Genomic DNA, 21,632 nt, shown 5'->3' on the forward strand with positions numbered 1-21,632 from the left:
CTGAAAATAATTCAAAGCCGATATGACGTCACCTTGATACCAAATTTTGATTGGCTACTTAAAACCAATCTGTAAAAGACAAATTACGCTAAACAATGTGCAATATATAAACTTTGTGTGATGTGTTACTTTAAGATGGACCAGAGTGAATGTTGGTTCATGCTTCTCACATGCCTAAAAAGTGTGTATGAGATCCTGAAAATAATTTTAAGGCATTATCAAAATGATCATTAGATTAAAATTACACTTAAAAATCTACAAAATATTAACCGTGTTATCTCAAGCGTTGTAGACTTGGTTAAAACGCAGAGTATATAACACCACGAATGTTTTACTATGAGGATGTTTTTTGGGCTGAAATTATTCTACAAGAAACTTTTATCTGTGGAAGAGGGGCGGGTAGCCCTTATATGCGTTATCAACCCTTATTTTTGTTTGCATTATGCCCGGAATTCATGTCATTCTCATGGAGTGAAAGAGGAATCGTCCTCGCCGTGCAAAAATGAACGGCAATGTACACCCCACGGCCAACACGGTGCGCTACGATGACTGCGCGGTAAAAAAAGATCTTTTTTAACAGGTTTGGGGTGTTGTGTGACTTGTGTCGAGTAAAATCGGCTCTAACATTAAAAACGTACAGGTAAATTTGGTATCGAATTAATAAAAAGGACTTTCGTAAGTTTTGCTATAAAAATTTGTAGATAACATAATCATTTACCCTAGTGGAAAAAAAAATGAGGCAATCGGGCGACCCATGGCCGAGATCTACCCCGGGAGTATTAGGGTTAAAGGTTTGCTAATATGCTCTTTATTACCATAAAAAGCCACCTTGGAACCTGTCTCAGGTTCTTCCAAAGCCATTTAAGGTTCTTGAGCATGAAAAAACAATAACTTTTTGGTAACCATTTTTTCTGGAGGGTTCCCAGTAAGGGACAAAAGGGTTCCAACAAAGACTTTTTTTTTGAAAAGTTAACTAGACTGCTAGAGATGCGAGGTTTTGGATGGTTGCCTGTCAGTATCTGATTAATCACCCCGAAGTAAAACTACCTGTATGATTCACAAATTATGTAAATAAAATTTATGAATTACGTCTTCGTTTTCCCCGTCCAGGATTCCTTCGCTGCAAGCAATGGCGGTGACATCAGTTACGGTGGAGCAATCTTAAAGCGTGGACGTTGGCTGCAGGGATCCGAATGCAGCTCGAGGTGGCAGCAGTTCATCATTGACGTCATCGGGTCGTCTCATTGTTGTGAAGGAATGTCCTTGAACAGTTTCATCTTGCGGGGACCACGACAGCTGATCCTCATATTGCAGGTACCAGAATGGCGACTGGTTGGGATTATTATGAATAATATTTTATTGTGAATAGGTTATGAAGGCAAAGATGACATAGATCAAAAGTAAAGGCCCTTTAGACTTATTCACCATATGTCTTAAATGAAACAAAAATGGCAAGGAACTTGACAAAACTGAAAGCAACAAAATTACAGAACAGCATGGCATTAGGACAAACTCGAAATTAGAAAGTCATCGAAATTAGATTTCCCTATTTATAGTTTGCAATACATTACAATACAGTTGAGCTGTTATTAACAGTAGAAATTTGCCATTCATGATCATATTGTTTGCATACCATCCAGTAAATTACATTGTTCATACTCAGAAATGCTAATGCTACCCATGACTTACATGGCCAAAGATACATATTAAATTGAATTGAATTGAATTTAGTTCCGTTAAAAAACAAACAACAATATATATAAAATGAAATATGTGAATTCATATATGAAAACGGGAGGATGGCCCTACTCAGCAGCATCAATCATGGTGCTGCTGGTCTTCAAAGACGACAAAGTCTTGTACGTGATTGCTTTTCTTGGCTAATATGTTTAACGCATTCGGACATTGCCAAATTGCAGTTTCTGTTATGTTATTTGCGATAAATCAATGTTCTACAGTGCTATCTGCCCTTTGGAAAAATTGGTGATGCCGAAAAAGGGCCTCTGCCGGGAATCGAACCCGGACTTCCAGCTTCAAACGTTGATGCCTTAACCACTAGACCGCAGAGTCAGGTTAGTAGCAAGGGCGCCCCGATTGGCAATCAGATAACCAGATTCTCGGCACCACCAATTAAACTTCTTTTGACGGGTGTAGGCAGGTTTTGAATCATGACAAGCCGCTGTGCCTCAGCTGGAAAAAAACTATTGCTTAGATACAGTACATGTACGGGGCAAATCATACACATGTGAGAAATTATACATGTACAACAGCTTTGGCAACTTTTGTATTTAAATATACCATGAGAGAAATGAACGAAGAGAACAATGGTAGTCGTAGATCAAATCATGGGTCCCCAGAGCTATCTGCCCTTTGGAAAAAAATATTGATGCCGAAGAAATGACTCTGCCAGGAATCGAACCCGAGCCTCCGGCTCTGAACACCCGTGCCTTAACCAATATACCCGTAAACGACCCACACATGTACGGATCGGGGTCGCCCTAGCCACTAATACGTCTCTGTGGTCTAGTGGTTATTGCATTGGCATTCAAAGCTTAGGACCAGGGTTCGATTCCCGGCAGAGGCATTTCTTCGACATCACCAATTTTCCAAAAGGCAGATTAGCTCTGGGGAACCTTGATTTACGCTACGCCTACCGTTGCACTCTTCATTCATTTCTCTCACAACATATATGTATATATACAGTGCGTATGGCACGCAACTATAAGGAATCAATTAAATATATATTTCACTTAAAAAATATATCTTTCTCTTCCACTAAACCATTTCACTTAAAGAAATTTATATTTCACTTTTAAAAATATATTCCACTTTATCAAAAAAATATATTTCACTTTAAAAAATATGTTTCACTTTTCAAAAAAAAAGTATTTCACTTTTCCCAAAAAAAATATGTTTCACTTTTCAAAAAAAAATATATTTCACTTTTCAAAAAAAAAAGATATTCACTTTTCAAAGAAATATATTTCACTCTTCTAAAAGATATATTTCACATTTCAAAAAGAAAATATTTCACTTTTCTAAAAAAAATATATTTCACTTTTCCCAAAAAAATATATTTCACTTTCCAAAAAAATATATTTCACTTTTCAAAGAAATATATTTCACTCTTCAAAGAAATATATTTCACTCTTCTAAAAGATATATTTCACTTTCCAAAAAAATATATTTCACTTTTCCAAAAAAATATATTTCACTTTTGAAACAATAATGTTTCACTTTTAAAAAAAAAATCATTTCACTTAATACATTTTAATTTTGAGAGAAAACAAATCCTTTCACTTTTGTTGGATAACACATGCGGCTGCCGTATTAGACCGTAACTATCCTCACGGAAATGTCCATTCCTCTCGCTACGAAAAACATTTCACTCGTGTTGCAAATTCATTTCACTCAATTGCAAAAAAATACGTTCCTCTTTTTTCTCGGCCTGTAGGCGGCGCGCACCATTGTTGGCGGGATGAGGAGAAGATACATGATATATCTATCTATCTATCTCTCTCTCTCTCTCTCTCTCTCTGCCTAACATATATCCATCTGTTTAAATATGTCTATCCTTCTATCTATCTATCTATCTATTTATCTATCTAATATCTATTTATTTCGTTTAATATGTCTGTATATCTGTGTATTTATCATTCAATCTTTATATCTATCTATCTATCTATTTATCTATCTTATGTCTATCTGTTCAGAATACATATGTCTACTTTTTATCTTTAAATCTAATAACTATTGATCTGTCTAAATAGTTATGTCTGTTTATTTGTTTGTTTATCTATTTAATATCTATCTATCTATCTATCAAATTTGTTTAATATGTTATTCTATCTGTCTACCTATCAATAAATATATCGATCTATTTTCTCTCTCTCTCTCTATCTATCTTTCTATCTATCTATCTATCTGTCTGTCTATCTGTGTATGTACCTATGTATCTACCTGTCTCTGAATCTATGTGTATATCAAATGTGATATCATTATCACCGCTGGGAATCATCGTATTTTTTTCATCAATCATTATCAGTATCAGCCTCCTCATCGTATTTTTTATCGTCAATGTCTATCTGTCCGATACCTATCTATCTGTTTATATCTATCTACCTATCCATCTGTCTATCTATCTATCTATTAATCAGGGGCCGCGGAACGGTTTTCAAAGCGGGGGGGGGGGGCTGACCATGCAAAAAATCACAATCATACGGTCATTTTTACGGTTTTGGAAAAAAGTAAAGGGGGCTGCCCCCCCAGCTTCCGCGGCCCCTGTTAATATATATCTATCTATCTTCTATTATCTATCCACCTATCATTTATCTCTCCATCTATCTATCTTTCTTATATGTATCTGTTTGAATATGTATGTCTGTTTGTCTATTTATCTTTCATACTTATATCCACTCCTTTGTTTAAATAATTATGTATGTTTATCTCTGTATCTACGACAGACCAATTAATTCGTCCGCACGACGAATTAAAATCTAATTTCACTTGTTACATTTTAAATCTGAGATCAAACAAATCCTTTCACTTTTGTTGGATAACACATACGGCTGCAGTATTAGACCGTAAGTAAATTTCGCTCTTCACGTAAATATCCCCATTCCTCTCGCTACGAAAAACATTTCACTCATGTTGCAAATTCATTTCACTCAATTGCAAAAAATACGTTCCTCTTTTTTCTCGGCCTGTAGGCGGCGCACACCATTGTTGGTGGGACGAGGACAATGCACCACGAGGTGGGCCCATAAACACAAATCGTAAAGTTTGAATTTATCGCTGATTATACACAATAGCCAGGGCAATCAGCTGTTGCATTCGGCCCTACGATCAATCACTAACCTTAGCACGGTCTGGCTATACGTTTTGTAGGCATGAGGCATGAATACTTCATACATACACTATCTACGGAGCTGAATGGTCAAGGTATAAGTGTTGAAATTTCCCTTTTCTCCATTCTGTCTGTCTTTTACTTCATTGACATACGATGGTCATAATGATTGATGAAATGAAGCTTACAAAAAGCTACATTTCACTGGTCAACTCACTTGTACCTGCACTGCAAAACCAAATTCTCTCCATTTTGTCCGAGACGTGATGGGGGGGGGGGGGGGGTCACCATCTTTAGTACAGACATAAAAAGTGAGTATTCGGGACTTAAAGGGGAAGTTCACCCTGAAGAAAACTTTGTTGTAAAAATAGCAGAAACAATAGTAAAAAATATTGGTGAAGGTTTGAGGACAATCCGTTAGAGAGTAAGAAAGTTATTAGAGTTCAAAATTTTGGATTTGTGACGTCATAAACGAGCAGCTGCCCCATGTGTTATGTAATATAAAATGTATGAATTTCAAATTTTGTATGGTTCCTGATGACTTAATTTTGTTTTCTTTTCATGATCGGGTATTAAATGATTTGTCTATTGATATACAAAAGTTACAGTGAAAACCCTTTTCAATTTTCTGAGAAAATGACATTTCATTGATATTTTACCATTCGCTATGTAGGAATGCTGCTCGCATATGACGTCACAAATCAAATAATTGAAATTCTAATAACTTTTTAATTATTTGATGAATTTTTCTCAAACCTTCGGCAATATTTTTTATTATTTTTTCTGCTATTTTTATAATAAACTTTTTTTCAGGGTGAACTTCCCCTTGAAGATGGATGATGACGTCATCGCTCAGCCCGAAAAGGTTGGTGTTAGCCATAGAGATACTTATATAACGCGCAATTAGTGTACATCTCTGTGGTGTTAGCCGAGAATGTCCATGATGTCATTACCCAACTTCAGTCCCGTATACTCACTTTTTATGTCTGTTCTAAGGATGGTGACCCCCCATTCATGACTCTTACAAAATGGAGAGAATTTGGTTTTGCAGTGCAGGTACAAGCGAGTTGACCGGTGAAATGTAGCTTTTTGTAAGCTTCATTTCATCAATCATTATGACCATCGTATGTCAATGAAGTAAAAGACAGACGGAAGGGAGAAAAGGGAAATTTCAACACTTATACCTTGACCATTCAGCTCCGTAGATAGTGTATGTATGAAGTATTCATGCCTCATGCCTATAGCCAGACCGTGCTAAGGTTAAAGATTGATCGTAGGGCCGAATGCAACAGCTGATTGCCCTGGCTATTGTGCATAATCAGCGATAAATTCAAACTTTACAATTTGTGTTTATGGGCCCACCTCGTGGTGCATTGTCCTCGTCCCACCAACAATGGTGTGCGCCGCCTACAGGCCGAGAAAAAAGAGGAACGTATTTTTTGCAATTGAGTGAAATGAATTTGCAACATGAGTGAAATGTTTTTCGTAGCGAGAGGAATGGATATTTACGTGAAGAACGAAATTTACTCACGGTCTATACGGCAGCCGTATGTGTTATCCAACAAAAGTGAAAGGATTTGTTTTATCTCAGATTTAAAATGTAACAAGTGAAATTAGATTTTAATTCGTCGTACGGACGAATTAGGTGGTCTGTCGTAGATGCAGAGATAAACAAACATAATTATTTAAACAAATGAGTGGATATAAGTATGAAAGATAAATAGACAAAAACAGACATACATATTCAAACAGATACATATAAGAAAGATAGATAAATAGATAGATTGTTGGAGAGATAAATGATAGGTGGATAGAATAGAAGATAGATAGATATATATTAACAGGGGCCGCGGAAGCTGGGGGGGGGGGGGCAGCCCCCTTTACTTTTTTCCAAAACCGTAAAAATGACCGTATGATTGTGATTTTTTGCATGGTCAGCCCCCCCCCCGCTTTGAAAACCGTTCCGCGGCCCCTGATTAATAGATAGATAGATAGACAGATGGATAGGTAGATAGATATAAACAGATAGATAGGTATCGGACAGATAGACATTGACGATAAAAAATACGATGAGGAGGCTGATACTGATAATGATTGATGAAAAAATACGATGATTCCCAGCGGTGATAATGATATCATATTTGATATACACATAGATTCAGAGACAGGTAGATACATACACAGATAGACAGACAGATAGATAAATAGATAGATAGATAGATAGAAAGATAGATAGATAGATAGAGAGAGAGAGAGAGAAAAAAAAAATAGATCGATATATTTATTGATAGGTAGATAGATAGAATAACATATTAAACAAATTTGATAGATATTAAATAGTTAAACAAACAAATAAACAGACATAACTATTTAGACAGATCAATAGTTATTAGATTGAAAGATAAAAAGTAGACATACGGATAGACATATGTATTCTGAACAGATAGACATAAGATAGATAGGTAGATAAATAGATAGATAGATATAAAGATTGAATGATAAATACACAGATATACAGACATTAAACGAAATAAATAGATATTAGATAGATAGATAGATAGAAGGATAGACATATTTAAACAGATGGATATATGTTAGGCAGAGAGAGAGAGAGAGAGAGAGAGATAGATAGATAGATATATCATGTATCTTCTCCTCATCCCGCCAACAATGGTGCGCGCCGCCTACAGGCCGAGAAAAAAGAGGAACGTATTTTTTTGCAATTGAGTGAAATGAATTTGCAACACGAGTGAAATGTTTTTCGTAGCGAGAGGAATGGATATTTCCGTGAGGATAGTTACGGTCTAATACGGCAGCCGCATGTGTTATCCAACAAAAGTGAAAGGATTTGTTTTCTCTCAAAATTAAAATGTATCAAGTGAAATGATTTTTTTTTGAAAAGTGAAACATTTTTTTTTCAAAAGTGAAATATATTTTTTTGGAAAAGTGAAATATATTTTTTTGGAAAGTGAAATATATCTTGTAGAAGAGTGAAATATATTTCTTTGAAGAGTGAAATATATTTCTTTGGAAAGTGAAATATATTTTTTTGGAAAGTGAAATATATTTTTTGGGAAAAGTGAAATATATTTTTTTTAGAAAAGTGAAATATTTTCTTTTTGAAAAGTGAAATATATCTTTTAGAAGAGTGAAATATATTTCTTTGAAAAGTGAAATATCTTTTTTTTGAAAAGTGAAATATATTTTTTTGAAAAGTGAAACATATTTTTGGGGGAAAAGTGAAATACTTTTTTTTTTAAAGTGAAACATATTTTTTAAAGTGAAATATATTTTTTTGATAAAGTGGAATATATTTTTGAAAGTGAAATATAAATTTCTTTAAGTGAAATGGTTTAGTGGAAGAGAAAGATATATTTTTTAAGTGAAATATATATTTAATTGATTCCCTATATGCGTGCCATAAGTGCGTCCCACAAGAAACTAAACCAAGATTTATCGATGATTTATTACAGCATGATCACAAAATACAATAGATAATAACCCACCATTATGAAGCTTAAAGTCTCGTCTTTCATCTAAAATAACTTAGATTATTTCCCTTTCACGCATGACTGAGCACACCTAATTTGAAGAAAGGATAGCAAAAAGTCACTTGGCGGGTTGTATCTGAGTTTCAAAAAGAAAACCACATTCTTAAAAAGTTCATTATCTGCTCTTTAATTTGCTCCCTCAATTACCGAAAATGGTCAGAAGAAATAAAGTTATGTTTGTTTGAAATAAGGCTTGAATTTCAATAATTTCATAAAAGGAAGTTATTTTACAGGAAAACGTTCAGACTCACTGAGCACTTCGTTTTGTTGACGACCAGCCATGCATGTAGTATTTTGCCGCGCGATGGAATCTGTGGGGATTCTGGGGAAAGTGGTAAAAACGCGTTTCTAAATGAAATCATGGAAACACAAGCATTAATTCGAAGGAGCTTTTTAGGTATGTAATTTTTTTCTTTCTTAGGTTTTGGTATTCTTTCTTAATTCATTTTTCTCTCACTTATGCGTGAATGAGGAATAATCTAAGTCATTCCAGATAAAAGGGGAGTTTCCAAGCTTTAGAATGATACGTCATCTGTCCATTGTATCTGTGATGAAATGATGATAAATCATCGCTAAATCTCGGTTTCTTTTTTTTTATTTGTGTGTGTGTGGGACGCACTGTATACATACAATTAAGGTACTTACCAGCGGTTGGGTTTGAAATAGTTTAGGTAGTATTACTGTTGTATAATGGTGTTGTTAAGACATTTTTTTTAATAATGGATGATTGGATAAGTTTTTTATTTCTTCTTTATATTTTTACAGACAGTACGTGCAATGATTGAGCCAGAATACATCAGGACTACAACCTTGGTTTGAGCTGTTGATTGAGCCAGAGAACGTCAGTACAGCAATCTTGGTTTGAGCCGACCTTCGGAACAAGTTGGCCTCTCCATTCTGAGGGGTTTTATACCTAGCCAATCGTTAAGGCATATTGAAATGACGAGTCCATTCTGGACAGCTTCGATGACAATGGTCCGTATTCCGATAGCGAGGTTTAAGTTAACCCTGGTCCAATTGTGGTAATAAATCCTCAAAAAGTTAAACTCGTGCAGGGGGTAGTTTAAGCCTGGTTTAAATCCAACAAATCATGGCCAACAATTTTTTTTTAGAATTTACGCCTATATTGCTTTACAAGCTACTTTCTCACTTTTTAACCGATTTTCATGAAATTTGGAACACACATTGTTCGCAAGATAAGGAGGTGTAAGAATTTTTTCCCCTTTTTTTGAGAATCTGTTGCCATGGTAACAGTATATTATGGCCAAAATGTTGCCGTTTAAAATACTTTCATCAGTTTTCTACCAATTCTCAAGAAAGTTGGCTCACACATAAGTCTTAAGGTGAAGATTTGCAAGACACATTTTTGCATGTGTCGGAAATTGTGTTGCCATGGTAATGGTATATTAGGGCAAAAAACTATGTATAAATATTGCTGTTCCAACTACTTCCTTAGTTCTAACCTATTCTCATGAAATTTGGCACAAACATTAGTCTTGATGTGAAGATTTGCAAAACATATTTTATGGCTCTATAAAAAACTAATGTTGCCATGGTAACAAATCAAATATAAAATTTATATGAAAATCTTGTGATTTGAAAAACTTTATCAGTTTCAGACTGGTCAATTCCTTTAAAAATTTTGTACATACATTAATGCTGAGGTGAAGATGTCTATTTTTGCCCGTATCAGAAATTGTGTTGCCATGGTAACAACATATTAAATAACAAAAATAAGGTGAAAATTTTGTAGTTCGAACTCCTTCATTTTTTTTCAACCAATGCTCATAAAATCTGGCACACACATTAGTCTTGAGTTAAAGATGTGGAAGACATATTTTTGTATGTATCAGAAATCGTGTTGCCATGGTAACAATATATTACATAATGAAATTAGGTGAAAATCTGAACTCCTTCACTAGTTTTCAACCAATTCTTATAAACGTTGGCTCACACATTGGTTTTAGGTATAGATTTGCAAGACATATATTTGTGTGTGTTGGAAACTGTGTTGCCATGGTAACATCATATTAAATCAATAAATGTGTAAACACATCTTGTGGACTGAACCTATAGGTTTATGAAATTTAGAACACATAGGTTTTGACTTGAGGTAAAGCAATCATCAAAAGACAAAATAGTGTTTGTATGGTAACTACACACACCAAAATAAGATTAATACAATGGTCAATGCTAAGTACTGAGTAAGTGTTGTTTGGCTACACAGAGAACTACATGTAGCTGTAGGCTTTGTTCTAGTTATAAGGGGGTGCTTGACCTCTAGATCTCGAACTACAGTCCCTAGCTTTAGATCTAGGCCTAGATATAGATCCTTTAGATCTAGTAAAAGAAATAGTCCTACGTTAGATCTCTACTAGCCTACTTCCTTTCCAGGCCTAACGTTAGATGAGTAGATCTACTGTAGACTAGCCTACATTTACGTTTTTAAAATTTAGAATCTATATTGAGAGTCTACAAATCTCTAGGTCTAGACCTATTACATGTAGACCTAGATTGATATACATGTAGATCTAGTTCTAGGTCTAGATAGGGTTTAACTTTTAGTCTAAATAGTTATTTAGTCTAGATCTAGGCCAGCGTTATTCTAGATCATACAGTCAATACGAGACTAGATTAGTCAGTCCTAACGTTAGGGCTACCGGCTAGGCTAGAAATAGAATCTAGAATGAACAGACAGCACAGATTAACGTCGTTAGGTATAGATCTAAATTCTTACATAAATCTAGGCCAGGCCCAGTCTAGTCAAGACTGAGCTGTTGGTCTATGTTTAGGCCTGATTTTTAGTTCTGGACCTGGAAACCTAAAAAAATTCCCCAAAAATGTTTAATTAAAATAAAAACTCTTCAAAGAAACAGATACGGGCCTAGATCTACTACATGTAAAACAGGAGTAGGGCAAGGCCCTAGAGAGATGTCTAGGACTAATTCTAATTTAGCCAGGCCTAGTCTTGGCAAGCAATGCTGTGATAGTCAGATCTAACATTGCAGACAGGAATAACCGTTGTTTCTGGGATTTATTTTCAAAATTCTGACATTTTACAGTCATGTCACATTGCCTTGGTGAGAGAGGCCAACTTAAACTGTCAGCGGAACAATCAATTACAAAGACTGTTCAAACAAAGTTTTTGTCTAAGACAAATCAGGTATATTCTACTAGATCTACGGTTAATTTAGAATAATCTATATCTATCCCTGTCCCAATGCTAAGCCAGCCTAAGCCCTGAATGTTGTTCTAGGCCTAGACCAATATTTAGTTTCAGCCTCGGTTGCTCACTATATAGATGTTTTGCTTCAGGAGAGTAAAGTCAAAGAAGTCAAAACAATGACATGTTAAATTCTCCTCCAAACAATTAGGCCAAGGCTAGATCTAACTATAGGCCTAATGTTAGACCCAAGACTACTCTCAAAAGTAAAAAAAAAATGTCCCTTACTTAAAATTAGAATAAAGATGTCGACCTCTTAACTCATTATTTTAGATCTAGGACTAGAGTCTACACTCTAGTCTAGAGTTGGTGAGCTCTGTCACTGTGAGGGGAATCTATTCAATTTAGATTTTGACACACATGAAAATCAATGAATGGGATTGATACACAAAAAATTGTGCAGGTCACTCGGTTTGGGATTTAAATGTTTTTAGTAATTAACAAAAATAAAGTTAATTTGAATGAAAATTTCTTACCATATATGGGTGATGAATGCTTTTCTTTCACTACAAGAGTTGGAATAAGTTTCCATGAAATTCAAATTTTTAAGAAAAGAACGACTTTAGTGACATTTTTCAACTTTGTTGCAGCTATCCCTGCAGCAGTAATTTCCAAAAAAATGTGCTAGTCTTGGTTAAAAGAGGGTTATCATTTCCAACAAATAATTTTAAATCTGGGTTTAACCAGGTTTAGTTTAACCTGGCTATCAGAATTAATTTACCATTTCAATGTTAATTTTTCCCTTCATCAAAACAATTGTGAAAATATGAAGAATGGTAAAATACCATTAAATGATATGCACTGTAATGAATTGATTGATATATCATAATTTCCACGATGGCAGTAGATATACCACGAAGCCAAGCAAGTGTGGTTCAAAATTATATCATCAGACTATGTTTTAGGCTTTCCAGACCCTCCCCGCTGTGTGTATGGGACCTATTTACGAGTGTCCTCCGGAGGCTAGATGCAGTGACAGGGAACCCCCTCTGCAACTAATAATATCGAAAGAATGGCATACTAATACTCTTACTATATTCATGAATAATTTGACTTACCATTATTTTACCCTATTAGTCAATGTGTATACGAATCATTGAGGTGAATCTCCTGATATACAGTATGATAAATGGTGTTTCGTCACAATCAAACCTATCCGTGTGTACATTCAGGGTTTTTTTTTATGGATCTTTGTTCGTTGATCTGTGTTGCTACTCAAGTCGACCAATAGACTAATCATCTCCTTCTGCAAATAGTGTTTCACCATCAACCTTGTATGTAAATGCATTCGGAGGTTTTCTTCTTAGATATTTGTTACCTGATCTGTGCTGTTGCCTCGAACAAGTCCCGACCTGGAAATGGTTGTTTGTTTGTTTTTTTTTTTTGAGAAGTCGCTCCCTCTTTTTTTATTTTTTTATCTTTTCTAGTTGATCCATATCTTTATAGTCTTCTACCAATCCACCACATAATAATCTGAAAATGATGTTTTTCACCATCATCCCTCTTCGTTGAGAAGTTGAGAAGTTCTTGATTTATATTGTTATAAGCCTCCTACCAATCCTCCACACAATAGATAATCTGCATCTGAAAATGGTGTTTCTTCGCAGAGATGTTGCCCCCCCCCCCTCTTTTATTTCTAGTTGATTTTATTTTATAGTCCTATACCAATCCACCCTGACATGACTGAATAATCTTCTACATATGAAAATGGTGTTTCTTCACCATCAACCCTCTTCGTTGAGAAGTCGTTTCCACCTTTTTGATCTATATTATTTGATCTATATTGTTATAGCCTCTTACCAATCAACCACACAATAATCATCTTCATCTGGAAAACGGTATTTCTTCACAATAAACCGTCTTTGTGTAAGCATTCGACGTGCTCTTTTTTTCTATTCTAGTTGATCCATATTGGTATAGTCTTTTACCAATCCACATTAGAATAATCATCTACTGCTGTAAATGGTGTTTCGTCACCACATACCATCTCTGTGTGTGGGTTCGAGGTTTTCGTTTTTTTATATTTTCTAGTTGATACGTGTTCTTTTCGCGTTACGAAATTCTACACAGAATTGTCATCTGCATCTGAAAATGGTGTTTCGTCATCATCAACCCGCTATAGGTTGTATCTGAGCTTCGCCTTTTTCACTTTGATAGTTGATACGTTTACTTATCGTCTTACACATTCTTCTCGGAATTTTCATCCACGTCTGAAAATGGCTTTCCGTCGCCATGAATAGTGATCAACCCTCTTTCGTGTATTTATTCGAATGTTCGTTTTTTTATATTTGCTACATAATTTGTACTATTCTCGCTTTTGTTTATAAAGGTCCTGCAACAGGATACTAATGTCTTTGTCTGAAAATTGTGTTTCTTCGCCATGAAACCCTTTTTTGTGTATGCAGTTGGGCTTTTCCCTTTTTGATCTCTGATAGTGAATCTGACTTGTTGTTTCACAGAAGTCCTCTACGAATACGTGTAATCATGTACATCTTAAAATGGTGTTACGTCTTCGTCGTGAAGAAGTTGTTCCCCGTTTTTTGATATCTTCTAGTTGATCTATATTTTGTATAGTCTTCCACCGATTTTACCGGAGAATATTCATCTGCATCTGATAATGGAGTTCGTCTCCATCAACACTCTTTGTATAATAACATATGTTATGCAGGGCCCGCTGGTAGAGCAGTTTCCTAACTGAAGTGGCTACCCTGGGTAAATAAAACGTTATCATTGAAGTTTCTCCCCGTTATGGTATGTTTCTATTGAACAATACTTTGTAGTCTTCAACCAATCAACCAAACAATAATTATTTAAATCTAAAAAGGGTGTTTCTTCACCATCAACCTTCTTTACGCACTAAAAAAATAAAGGTTCAAATTGAACCCCGAAAGATTGATCCAAAATCAGCACTCTATGGGTTCAAAAATGAACCCCAACCACGGGGTTCAAATTTTGAACCCCAAATTAGGGGTTCAATTTTTAAACCCATAGGGTGCTGATTTTGCATCAATCTTTCGGGGTTCAATTTTGAACCTTTATTTCTTAGTGTGTATAAAGAAGTCTCTCCACTTTATAATATGTACTTGTTGATCCATAATTTATAACTTCAAACTATCCACCACACAATAATCATGACAATCATCTACATCTAAAAATGGTGTTTCTGCACCATCAACCTTCTTTATTAAGAAGTCTCTCTCCCCGTTATGATATGTTCTTCTTGAACTATATTTTGTAGTCTTCAACCAATCCACCACACAATAATCATCTACATCTAAAAATGGTGTTTCTGCACCATCAACCTTCTTTATTAAGAAGTCTCTCTCCCCGTTATGAAATGTTCGTCTTGAACTATATTTTGTAGTCTTCAACCAATCCACCACACAATAATCATATACATCTAAAAATGGCGTCTCTTTACCATCAACCTTCTTTGTTAAGAAGCCTCTCTCCCAATTTTCATGTGTTATTCTTGAGCTATATTTTGTAGTCTTTAACCAATCCACCACACAATAATCATCTACATCTAAAAAGGGTGTTTCTTCTCCAACCTTCTTTGTTAAGAAGCCTCTCTCCCAGTTTTGATATGTTCTTCTTGAACTATATTTTGTAGTCTTCAACCAATCCACCACACAGTAATCATCTACATCTAAAAATGGTGTTTCTTCACCATTAACCTTCTTTGTTAAGAAGTCTCTCTCCCAGTTTTGATGTGTTCTTCTTGAACTATATTTTGAAGTCTTCAACCAATCAACCACACAGTAATCATCTTCATCTAAAAAGGGTGTTTCTTCACATATATTTTGTTAAGAAGTCTCTCTCCCAGTTTTGATGTGTTCTTCTTGAACTATATTTTGTAGTCTTCAACCAATCCACCACACAATAATCATCTACATCTAAAAAGGGTGTTTCTTCTCCAACCTTCTTTGTTAAGAAGCCTCTCTCCCAGTTTTGATGTGTTCTTCTTGAACTATATTTTGTAGTCTTCAACCAATCTACCACACAATAATCATCTACATCTAAAAAGGATGTTTCTTCACCATTAACCTTCTTTGTAAAGAAGTCTCTCTCCCCGTTATGAAATGTTCGTCTTGAACTATATTTTGTAGTCTTCAACCAATCCACCACACAATAATCATCTACATCTAAAAAGGGTGTTTCTTCTCCAACCTTCTTTGTTAAGAAGTCTCTCTCCCAGTGTTGATGTGTTCTTCTTGAACTATATTTTGTAGTCTTCAACCAATCCACCACACAATAATCATCTACATCTAAAAAGGGTGTTTCTTCTCCAACCTTCTTTGTTAAGAAGCCTCTCTCCCAGTTTTGATGTGTTCTTCTTGAACTATATTTTGTAGTCTTCAACCAATCTACCACACAATAATCATCTACATCTAAAAAGGATGTTTCTTCACCATTAACCTTCTTTGTAAAGAAGCCTCTCTCCCAGTTTTGATATGTTCTTCTTGAACTATATTTTGTAGTCTTCAACCAATCCACCACACAGTAATCATCTACATCTAAAAATGGTGTTTCTGCACCATCAACCTTCTTTATTAAGAAGTCTCTCTCCCCGTTATGAAATGTTCGTCTTGAACTATATTTTGTAGTCTTCTATCAATCCACCACACAGTAATCATCTACATCTAAAAATGGTGTTTCTGCACCATCAACCTTCTTTATTAAGAAGTCTCTCTCCCCGTTATGAAATGTTCGTCTTGAACTATATTTTGTAGTCTTCAACCAATCCACCACACAATAATCATCTACATCTAAAAAGGGTGTTTCTTCTCCAACCTTCTTTGTTAAGAAGTCTCTCTCCCAGTTTTCATGTGTTCTTCTTGAACTATATTTTGTAGTCTTCAACCAATCAACCACACAGTAATCATCTTCATCTAAAAAGGGTGTTTCTTCACATATATTTTGTTAAGAAGTCTCTCTCCCAGTTTTGATGTGTTCTTCTTGAACTATATTTTGTAGTCTTCAACCAATCAACCACACAGTAATCATCTTCATCTAAAAAGGGTGTTTCTTCACAATTAACCTTCTTTGTGAAGAATTCACTCCCCGTTATGATATGTTCTTGTTAAACTTTATTTTAGAGTCTTTAACCTATCGACCACTAAATAATCATCTACATCTAAAAAGGGTGTTTCTTCTCCAACCTTCTTTGTTAAGAAGCCTCTCTCCCAGTGTTGATATGTTTTTCTTGAACTATATTTTGTAGTCTTCAACCAATCCACCACACAGTAATCATCTACATCTAAAAATGGTGTTTCTTCACCATTAACCTTCTTTGTTAAGAAGTCTCTCTCCCAGTTTTGATGTGTTCTTCTTGAACTATATTTTGAAGTCTTCAACCAATCAACCACACAGTAATCATCTTCATCTAAAAAGGGTGTTTCTTCACATATATTTTGTTAAGAAGTCTCTCTCCCAGTTTTGATGTGTTCTTCTTGAACTATATTTTGTAGTCTTCAACCAATCAACCACACAGTAATCATCTTCATCTAAAAAGGGTGTTTCTTCACAATTAACCTTCTTTGTGAAGAATTCACTCCCCGTTATGATATGTTCTTGTTAAAATTTATTTTAGAGTCTTTAACCTATCGACCACTAAATAATCATCTACATCTAAAAATGGCGTCTCTTTACCATCAACCTTCTTTGTTAAGAAGTCTCTCTCCCAGTTTTGATGTGTTCTTCTTGAGCTATATTTTGTAGTCTTTAACCAATCCACCACACAATAATCATCTACATCTAAAAAGGGTGTTTCTTCTCCAACCTTCTTTGTTAAGAAGTCTCTCTCCCAGTTTTGATGTGTTCTTCTTGAACTATATTTTGTAGTCTTCAACCAATCAACCACACAGTAATCATCTTCATCTAAAAAGGGTGTTTCTTCACAATTAACCTTCTTTGTGAAGAATTCACTCCCCGTTATGATATGTTCTTGTTAAACTTTATTTTAGAGTCTTTAACCTATCGACCACTAAATAATCATCTACATCTAAAAATGGCGTCTCTTTACCATCAACCTTCTTTGTTAAGAAGCCTCTCTCCCAATGTTCATGTGTTATTCTTGAGCTATATTTTGTAGTCTTTAACCAATCCACCACACAATAATCATCTACATCTAAAAAGGGTGTTTCTTCTCCAACCTTTTTGTTAAGAAGTCTCTCTCCCAGTTTTGAAGTGTTCTTCTTGAACTATTTTTTGTAATCTTCAACCAATCCACCACACAATAATCGTCTACATCTAAAAAAAAATTTTCTTCATCATTAACCTTTTTTGTGAAGAAATCTCTCCCCGTTATGATATGTTCATGTTGAATTATATTTTTTAGTCTTCAACCAATCCACCACACAATAATCATCTACATCTAAAAAGGGTGTTTCTTCTCCAACCTTCTTTGTTAAGAAGCCTCTCTCCCAGTTTTGATGTGTTCTTCTTGAACTATATTTTGAAGTCTTCAACCAATCCACCACACAATAATCATCTACATCTAAAAATGGTGTTTCTGCACCATCAACCTTCTTTATTAAGAAGTCCCTCTCCCCGTTATGAAATGTTCGTCTTGAACTATATTTTGTAGTCTTCAACCAATCCACCACACAATAATCATCTACATCTAAAAAGGGTGTTTCTTCTCCAACCTTCTTTGTTAAGAAGTCTCTCTCCCAGTTTTCATGTGTTCTTCTTGAACTATATTTTGTAGTCTTCAACCAATCAACCACACAGTAATCATCTTCATCTAAAAAGGGTGTTTCTTCACATATATTTTGTTAAGAAGTCTCTCTCCCAGTTTTGATGTGTTCTTCTTGAACTATATTTTGTAGTCTTCAACCAATCAACCACACAGTAATCATCTTCATCTAAAAAGGGTGTTTCTTCACAATTAACCTTCTTTGTGAAGAATTCACTCCCCGTTATGATATGTTCTTGTTAAACTTTATTTTAGAGTCTTTAACCTATCGACCACTAAATAATCATCTACATCTAAAAATGGCGTCTCTTTACCATCAACCTTCTTTGTTAAGAAGCCTCTCTCCCAATGTTCATGTGTTATTCTTGAGCTATATTTTGTAGTCTTTAACCAATCCACCACACAATAATCATCTACATCTAAAAAGGGTGTTTCTTCTCCAACCTTTTTAAGAAGTCTCTCTCCCAGTTTTGAAGTGTTCTTCTTGAACTATTTTTTGTAATCTTCAACCAATCCACCACACAATAATCGTCTACATCTAAAATTTTTTTTTCTTCATCATTAACCTTTTTTGTGAAGAAATCTCTCCCCGTTATGATATGTTCATGTTGAATTATATTTTGTAGTCTTCAACCAATCCACCACACAATATTCATCTACATCTAAAAAGGGTGTTTCTTCTCCAACCTTCTTTGTTAAGAAGTCTCTCTCCCAGTTTTGATGTGTTCTTCTTGAACTATATTTTATAGTCTTCAACCAATCCACCACACAATAATCATCTACATCTAAAAAGGGTGTTTCTTCACCATCAACCTTCTTTGTTAAGAAGCCTCTCTCCCAGTGTTGATATGTTTTTCTTGAACTATATTTTATAGTCTTCAACCAATCCACCACACAATAATCATCTACATCTAAAAATGGTGTTTCTTCACCATCAACCTTCTTTATTAAGCAGCCTCTCTCCCCGTTATGAAATGTTCGTCTTGAACTATATTTTGTACTCTTCAACCAATTTACCACACAATAATCATCTACATCTAAAAATGGTGTTTCTTCACTATCAACCTTCTTTGTTAAGAAGCCTCTCTCCCAGTGTTGATGTTTTTCTTGAACTATATTTTGTAGTCTTCAACCAATCCACCACACAATAATCATCTACTACTAAAAAGGATGTTCCTTCTCCAACTTTCTTTGTGAAGAAGTCTCTCTCCCAGTTTTGATGTGTTCTTGTTGAACTATATTTTGTAGTCTTCATTCAATACCTCACGCAATAATCATCTACATCTAAGAATGGTTTTTCTTCATCATTAACCTTTTTGTGAAGAAATCTCTTTCCCGTTATGATATGTTCTTGTTGCTAGAGTCTTCAACCTATCGACCACTAAATTATCATCTACATCTAAAAACGGTGTTTCTTCACCATCAACCTTCTTTGTGAAGAAATCTCTCCCCGTTATGATATGTTCTTGTTGAATTATATTTTGTAGTCTTCAACCAATCCACCACACAATAATCATCTACATCTAAAAAGGGTATTCCTTCTCCAACTTTCTTTGTGAAGAAGTCTTTCTCCACGTTATGATATGTTCTTCTTGAACTATATTTTGTAGCCTTCAGCCAATCCACCACACAGTAATCATCTACATCTAAAAAGGGTGTTTCTTCTCCAACCTTCTTTGTGAAGAAGTCTTTCTCCACATTATGATATGTTCTTCTTGAACTATAGTTTGTAGCCTTCAGCCAATCCACCACACAGTAATCATCTACATCTAAAAATGGTGTTTCTTCTCCAACCTTCTTTGTTAAGAAGTCTCTCTCCCAGTTTTGATGTGTTCTTGTTGAACTATATTTTGTAGTCTTCAACCAATCCACCACACGATAATCATCGACATCTAAAAATGGTGTCTCTTTACCATCAACCTTCTTTGTTAAGAAGCCTCTCTCCCAATTTTCATGTGTTCTTCTTGAACTATATTTTGTAGTCTTCAACCAATCCACCACACAATAATCATCTACATCTAAAAAGGGTGTTTCTTCTCCAACCTTTTTTGTTAAGAAGTCTCTCTCCCAGTTTTGAAGTGTTCTTCTTGAACTATATTTTGTAGTCTTCAACCAATCCACCACACAATAATCATCTACATCTAAAAAGGGTTTTTCTTCTCCAACCTTCTTTGTTAAGAAGTCTCTCTCCCAGTTTTGATGTGTTCTTCTTGAACTATATTTTGTAGTCTTCAACCAATCCACCACACAATAATCATCTACATCTAAAAACGGTGTTTCTTCACCATCAACCTTCTTTGTTAAGAAGCCTCTCTCCCAGTTTTGATGTGTTCTTCTTGAACTATATTTTGTAGTCTTCAACAAATCCACCACACAATGATCATCTACTTCTAAAAATGATGTTTCTTCACCATTATCCTTCTTTGTTAAGAAGCCTCTCTCTCAGTTTTGATGTGTTCTTCTTGAACTATATTTTGTAGTCTTCAACCAATCCACCACACAATAATCATCTACATCTAAAAATGGTGTTTCTTCACCATTACCTTCTTTGTTAAGAAGCCTCTCTCCCAGTTTTGATGTGTTCTTCTTGAACTATATTTTGTAGTCTTCAACCAATCCACCACACAGTAATCATCTACATCTAAAAATGGTGTTTCTGCACCATCAACCTTCTTTATTAAGCAGCCTCTCTCCCGTTATGAAATGTTCGTCTTGAACTATATTTTGTAGTCTTCAACCAATCCACCACACAATGATCATCTACATCTAAACATGGTGTTTCTTCACCATTAACCTTCTTTGTGAAGACGTCTCTCACCGTTATGATAGTTCTTGTTGAACTATATTGTGTAGTCTTCAACCAATACGCCACACAATATTCATCTACATCCTCAAATGGTTTCTTCTCCATAACCATCTCTGTTCATACATTCGTCTTTTTCCTTTTGGGGTCTATTCGAGTTGTTGTTGTTGTTGTTTTAGCTTTTGGTATTCCATTAAAGATTCAGTCATTTAAGATCTTTGCTGGAAGCTTTGCGATGATAAGCATTCTATCAATCCACCGCAATATAATCATCTATGTCTGAAAAAGTTGTTTCAGTAGCAGGAATCTCATCATGCATCAGCTGATATCAAGTCATATCTGGTTCCTTTTTTAAATGTACACCAAATATGCATAAAGGGTGCAGAAATTATTCCACATTCTACAAGCCTAGTGGCAATTGCAGCTTATTGCCATCCGTGGAGTTTCGATAGCTTTTGTCATGCTTCCAGCTCACTTTCTTTCATACGAAGACTACCTCCCCCCATATA

At 35.0% G+C, this 21,632-nt stretch overlaps 1 protein-coding gene and 1 long non-coding RNA gene across 2 annotated transcripts in view; one reads left to right on the plus strand and one right to left on the minus strand.

The window, feature by feature from the left end:
* The window catches only part of LOC121417153, a 29,487-nt gene extending 18,415 nt beyond the window's left edge, over window positions 1-11,072 (plus strand). Inside the window, exons 3-4 of the long non-coding RNA XR_005970320.1 lie at window positions 1,111-1,314; window positions 9,163-11,072. This is a non-coding gene — a long non-coding RNA (uncharacterized LOC121417153). The remainder of the gene's footprint in view (window positions 1-1,110; window positions 1,315-9,162) is intronic.
* Window positions 11,073-18,794: 7,722 nt separating this feature from the next.
* LOC121417621 lies at window positions 18,795-21,237 on the minus strand. Its single transcript, XM_041611357.1, has 4 exons — window positions 21,085-21,237; window positions 20,774-20,912; window positions 19,386-20,521; window positions 18,795-19,259 (listed from the first exon to the last, which is right to left on the minus strand). Exons 1-3 carry the CDS (start codon window positions 21,235-21,237, stop codon window positions 19,743-19,745), a joined length of 1,071 nt encoding a protein of 356 aa, XP_041467291.1. The 3' UTR covers window positions 18,795-19,259; window positions 19,386-19,742.
* Between the last annotated feature and the right edge of the window lie 395 nt (window positions 21,238-21,632).

Source organism: Lytechinus variegatus, chromosome 6 (genome assembly GCF_018143015.1).
Source record: "Lytechinus variegatus isolate NC3 chromosome 6, Lvar_3.0, whole genome shotgun sequence".
NCBI lineage: Eukaryota > Metazoa > Echinodermata > Echinoidea > Temnopleuroida > Toxopneustidae > Lytechinus > Lytechinus variegatus.

Excerpts from the sequence above, each read along its gene's own strand:
- LOC121417621 (XM_041611357.1), bottom strand. The coding sequence starts at position 21,237 with ATGGTTATGGAGAAGAAACCATTTGAGGATGTAGATGAATATTGTGTG. Across the intron at positions 20,913-21,084 it reads AAGAAACACCATGTTTAGAT|TTCAAGAAGAACACATCAAA; the intron begins GTAGATGATCAT and ends TACAAAATATAG. Across the intron at positions 20,522-20,773 it reads ATATAGTTCAAGAAGAACAC|ATCAAAACTGGGAGAGAGAC; the intron begins ATCAAAACTGAG and ends CAAGAAGAACAC.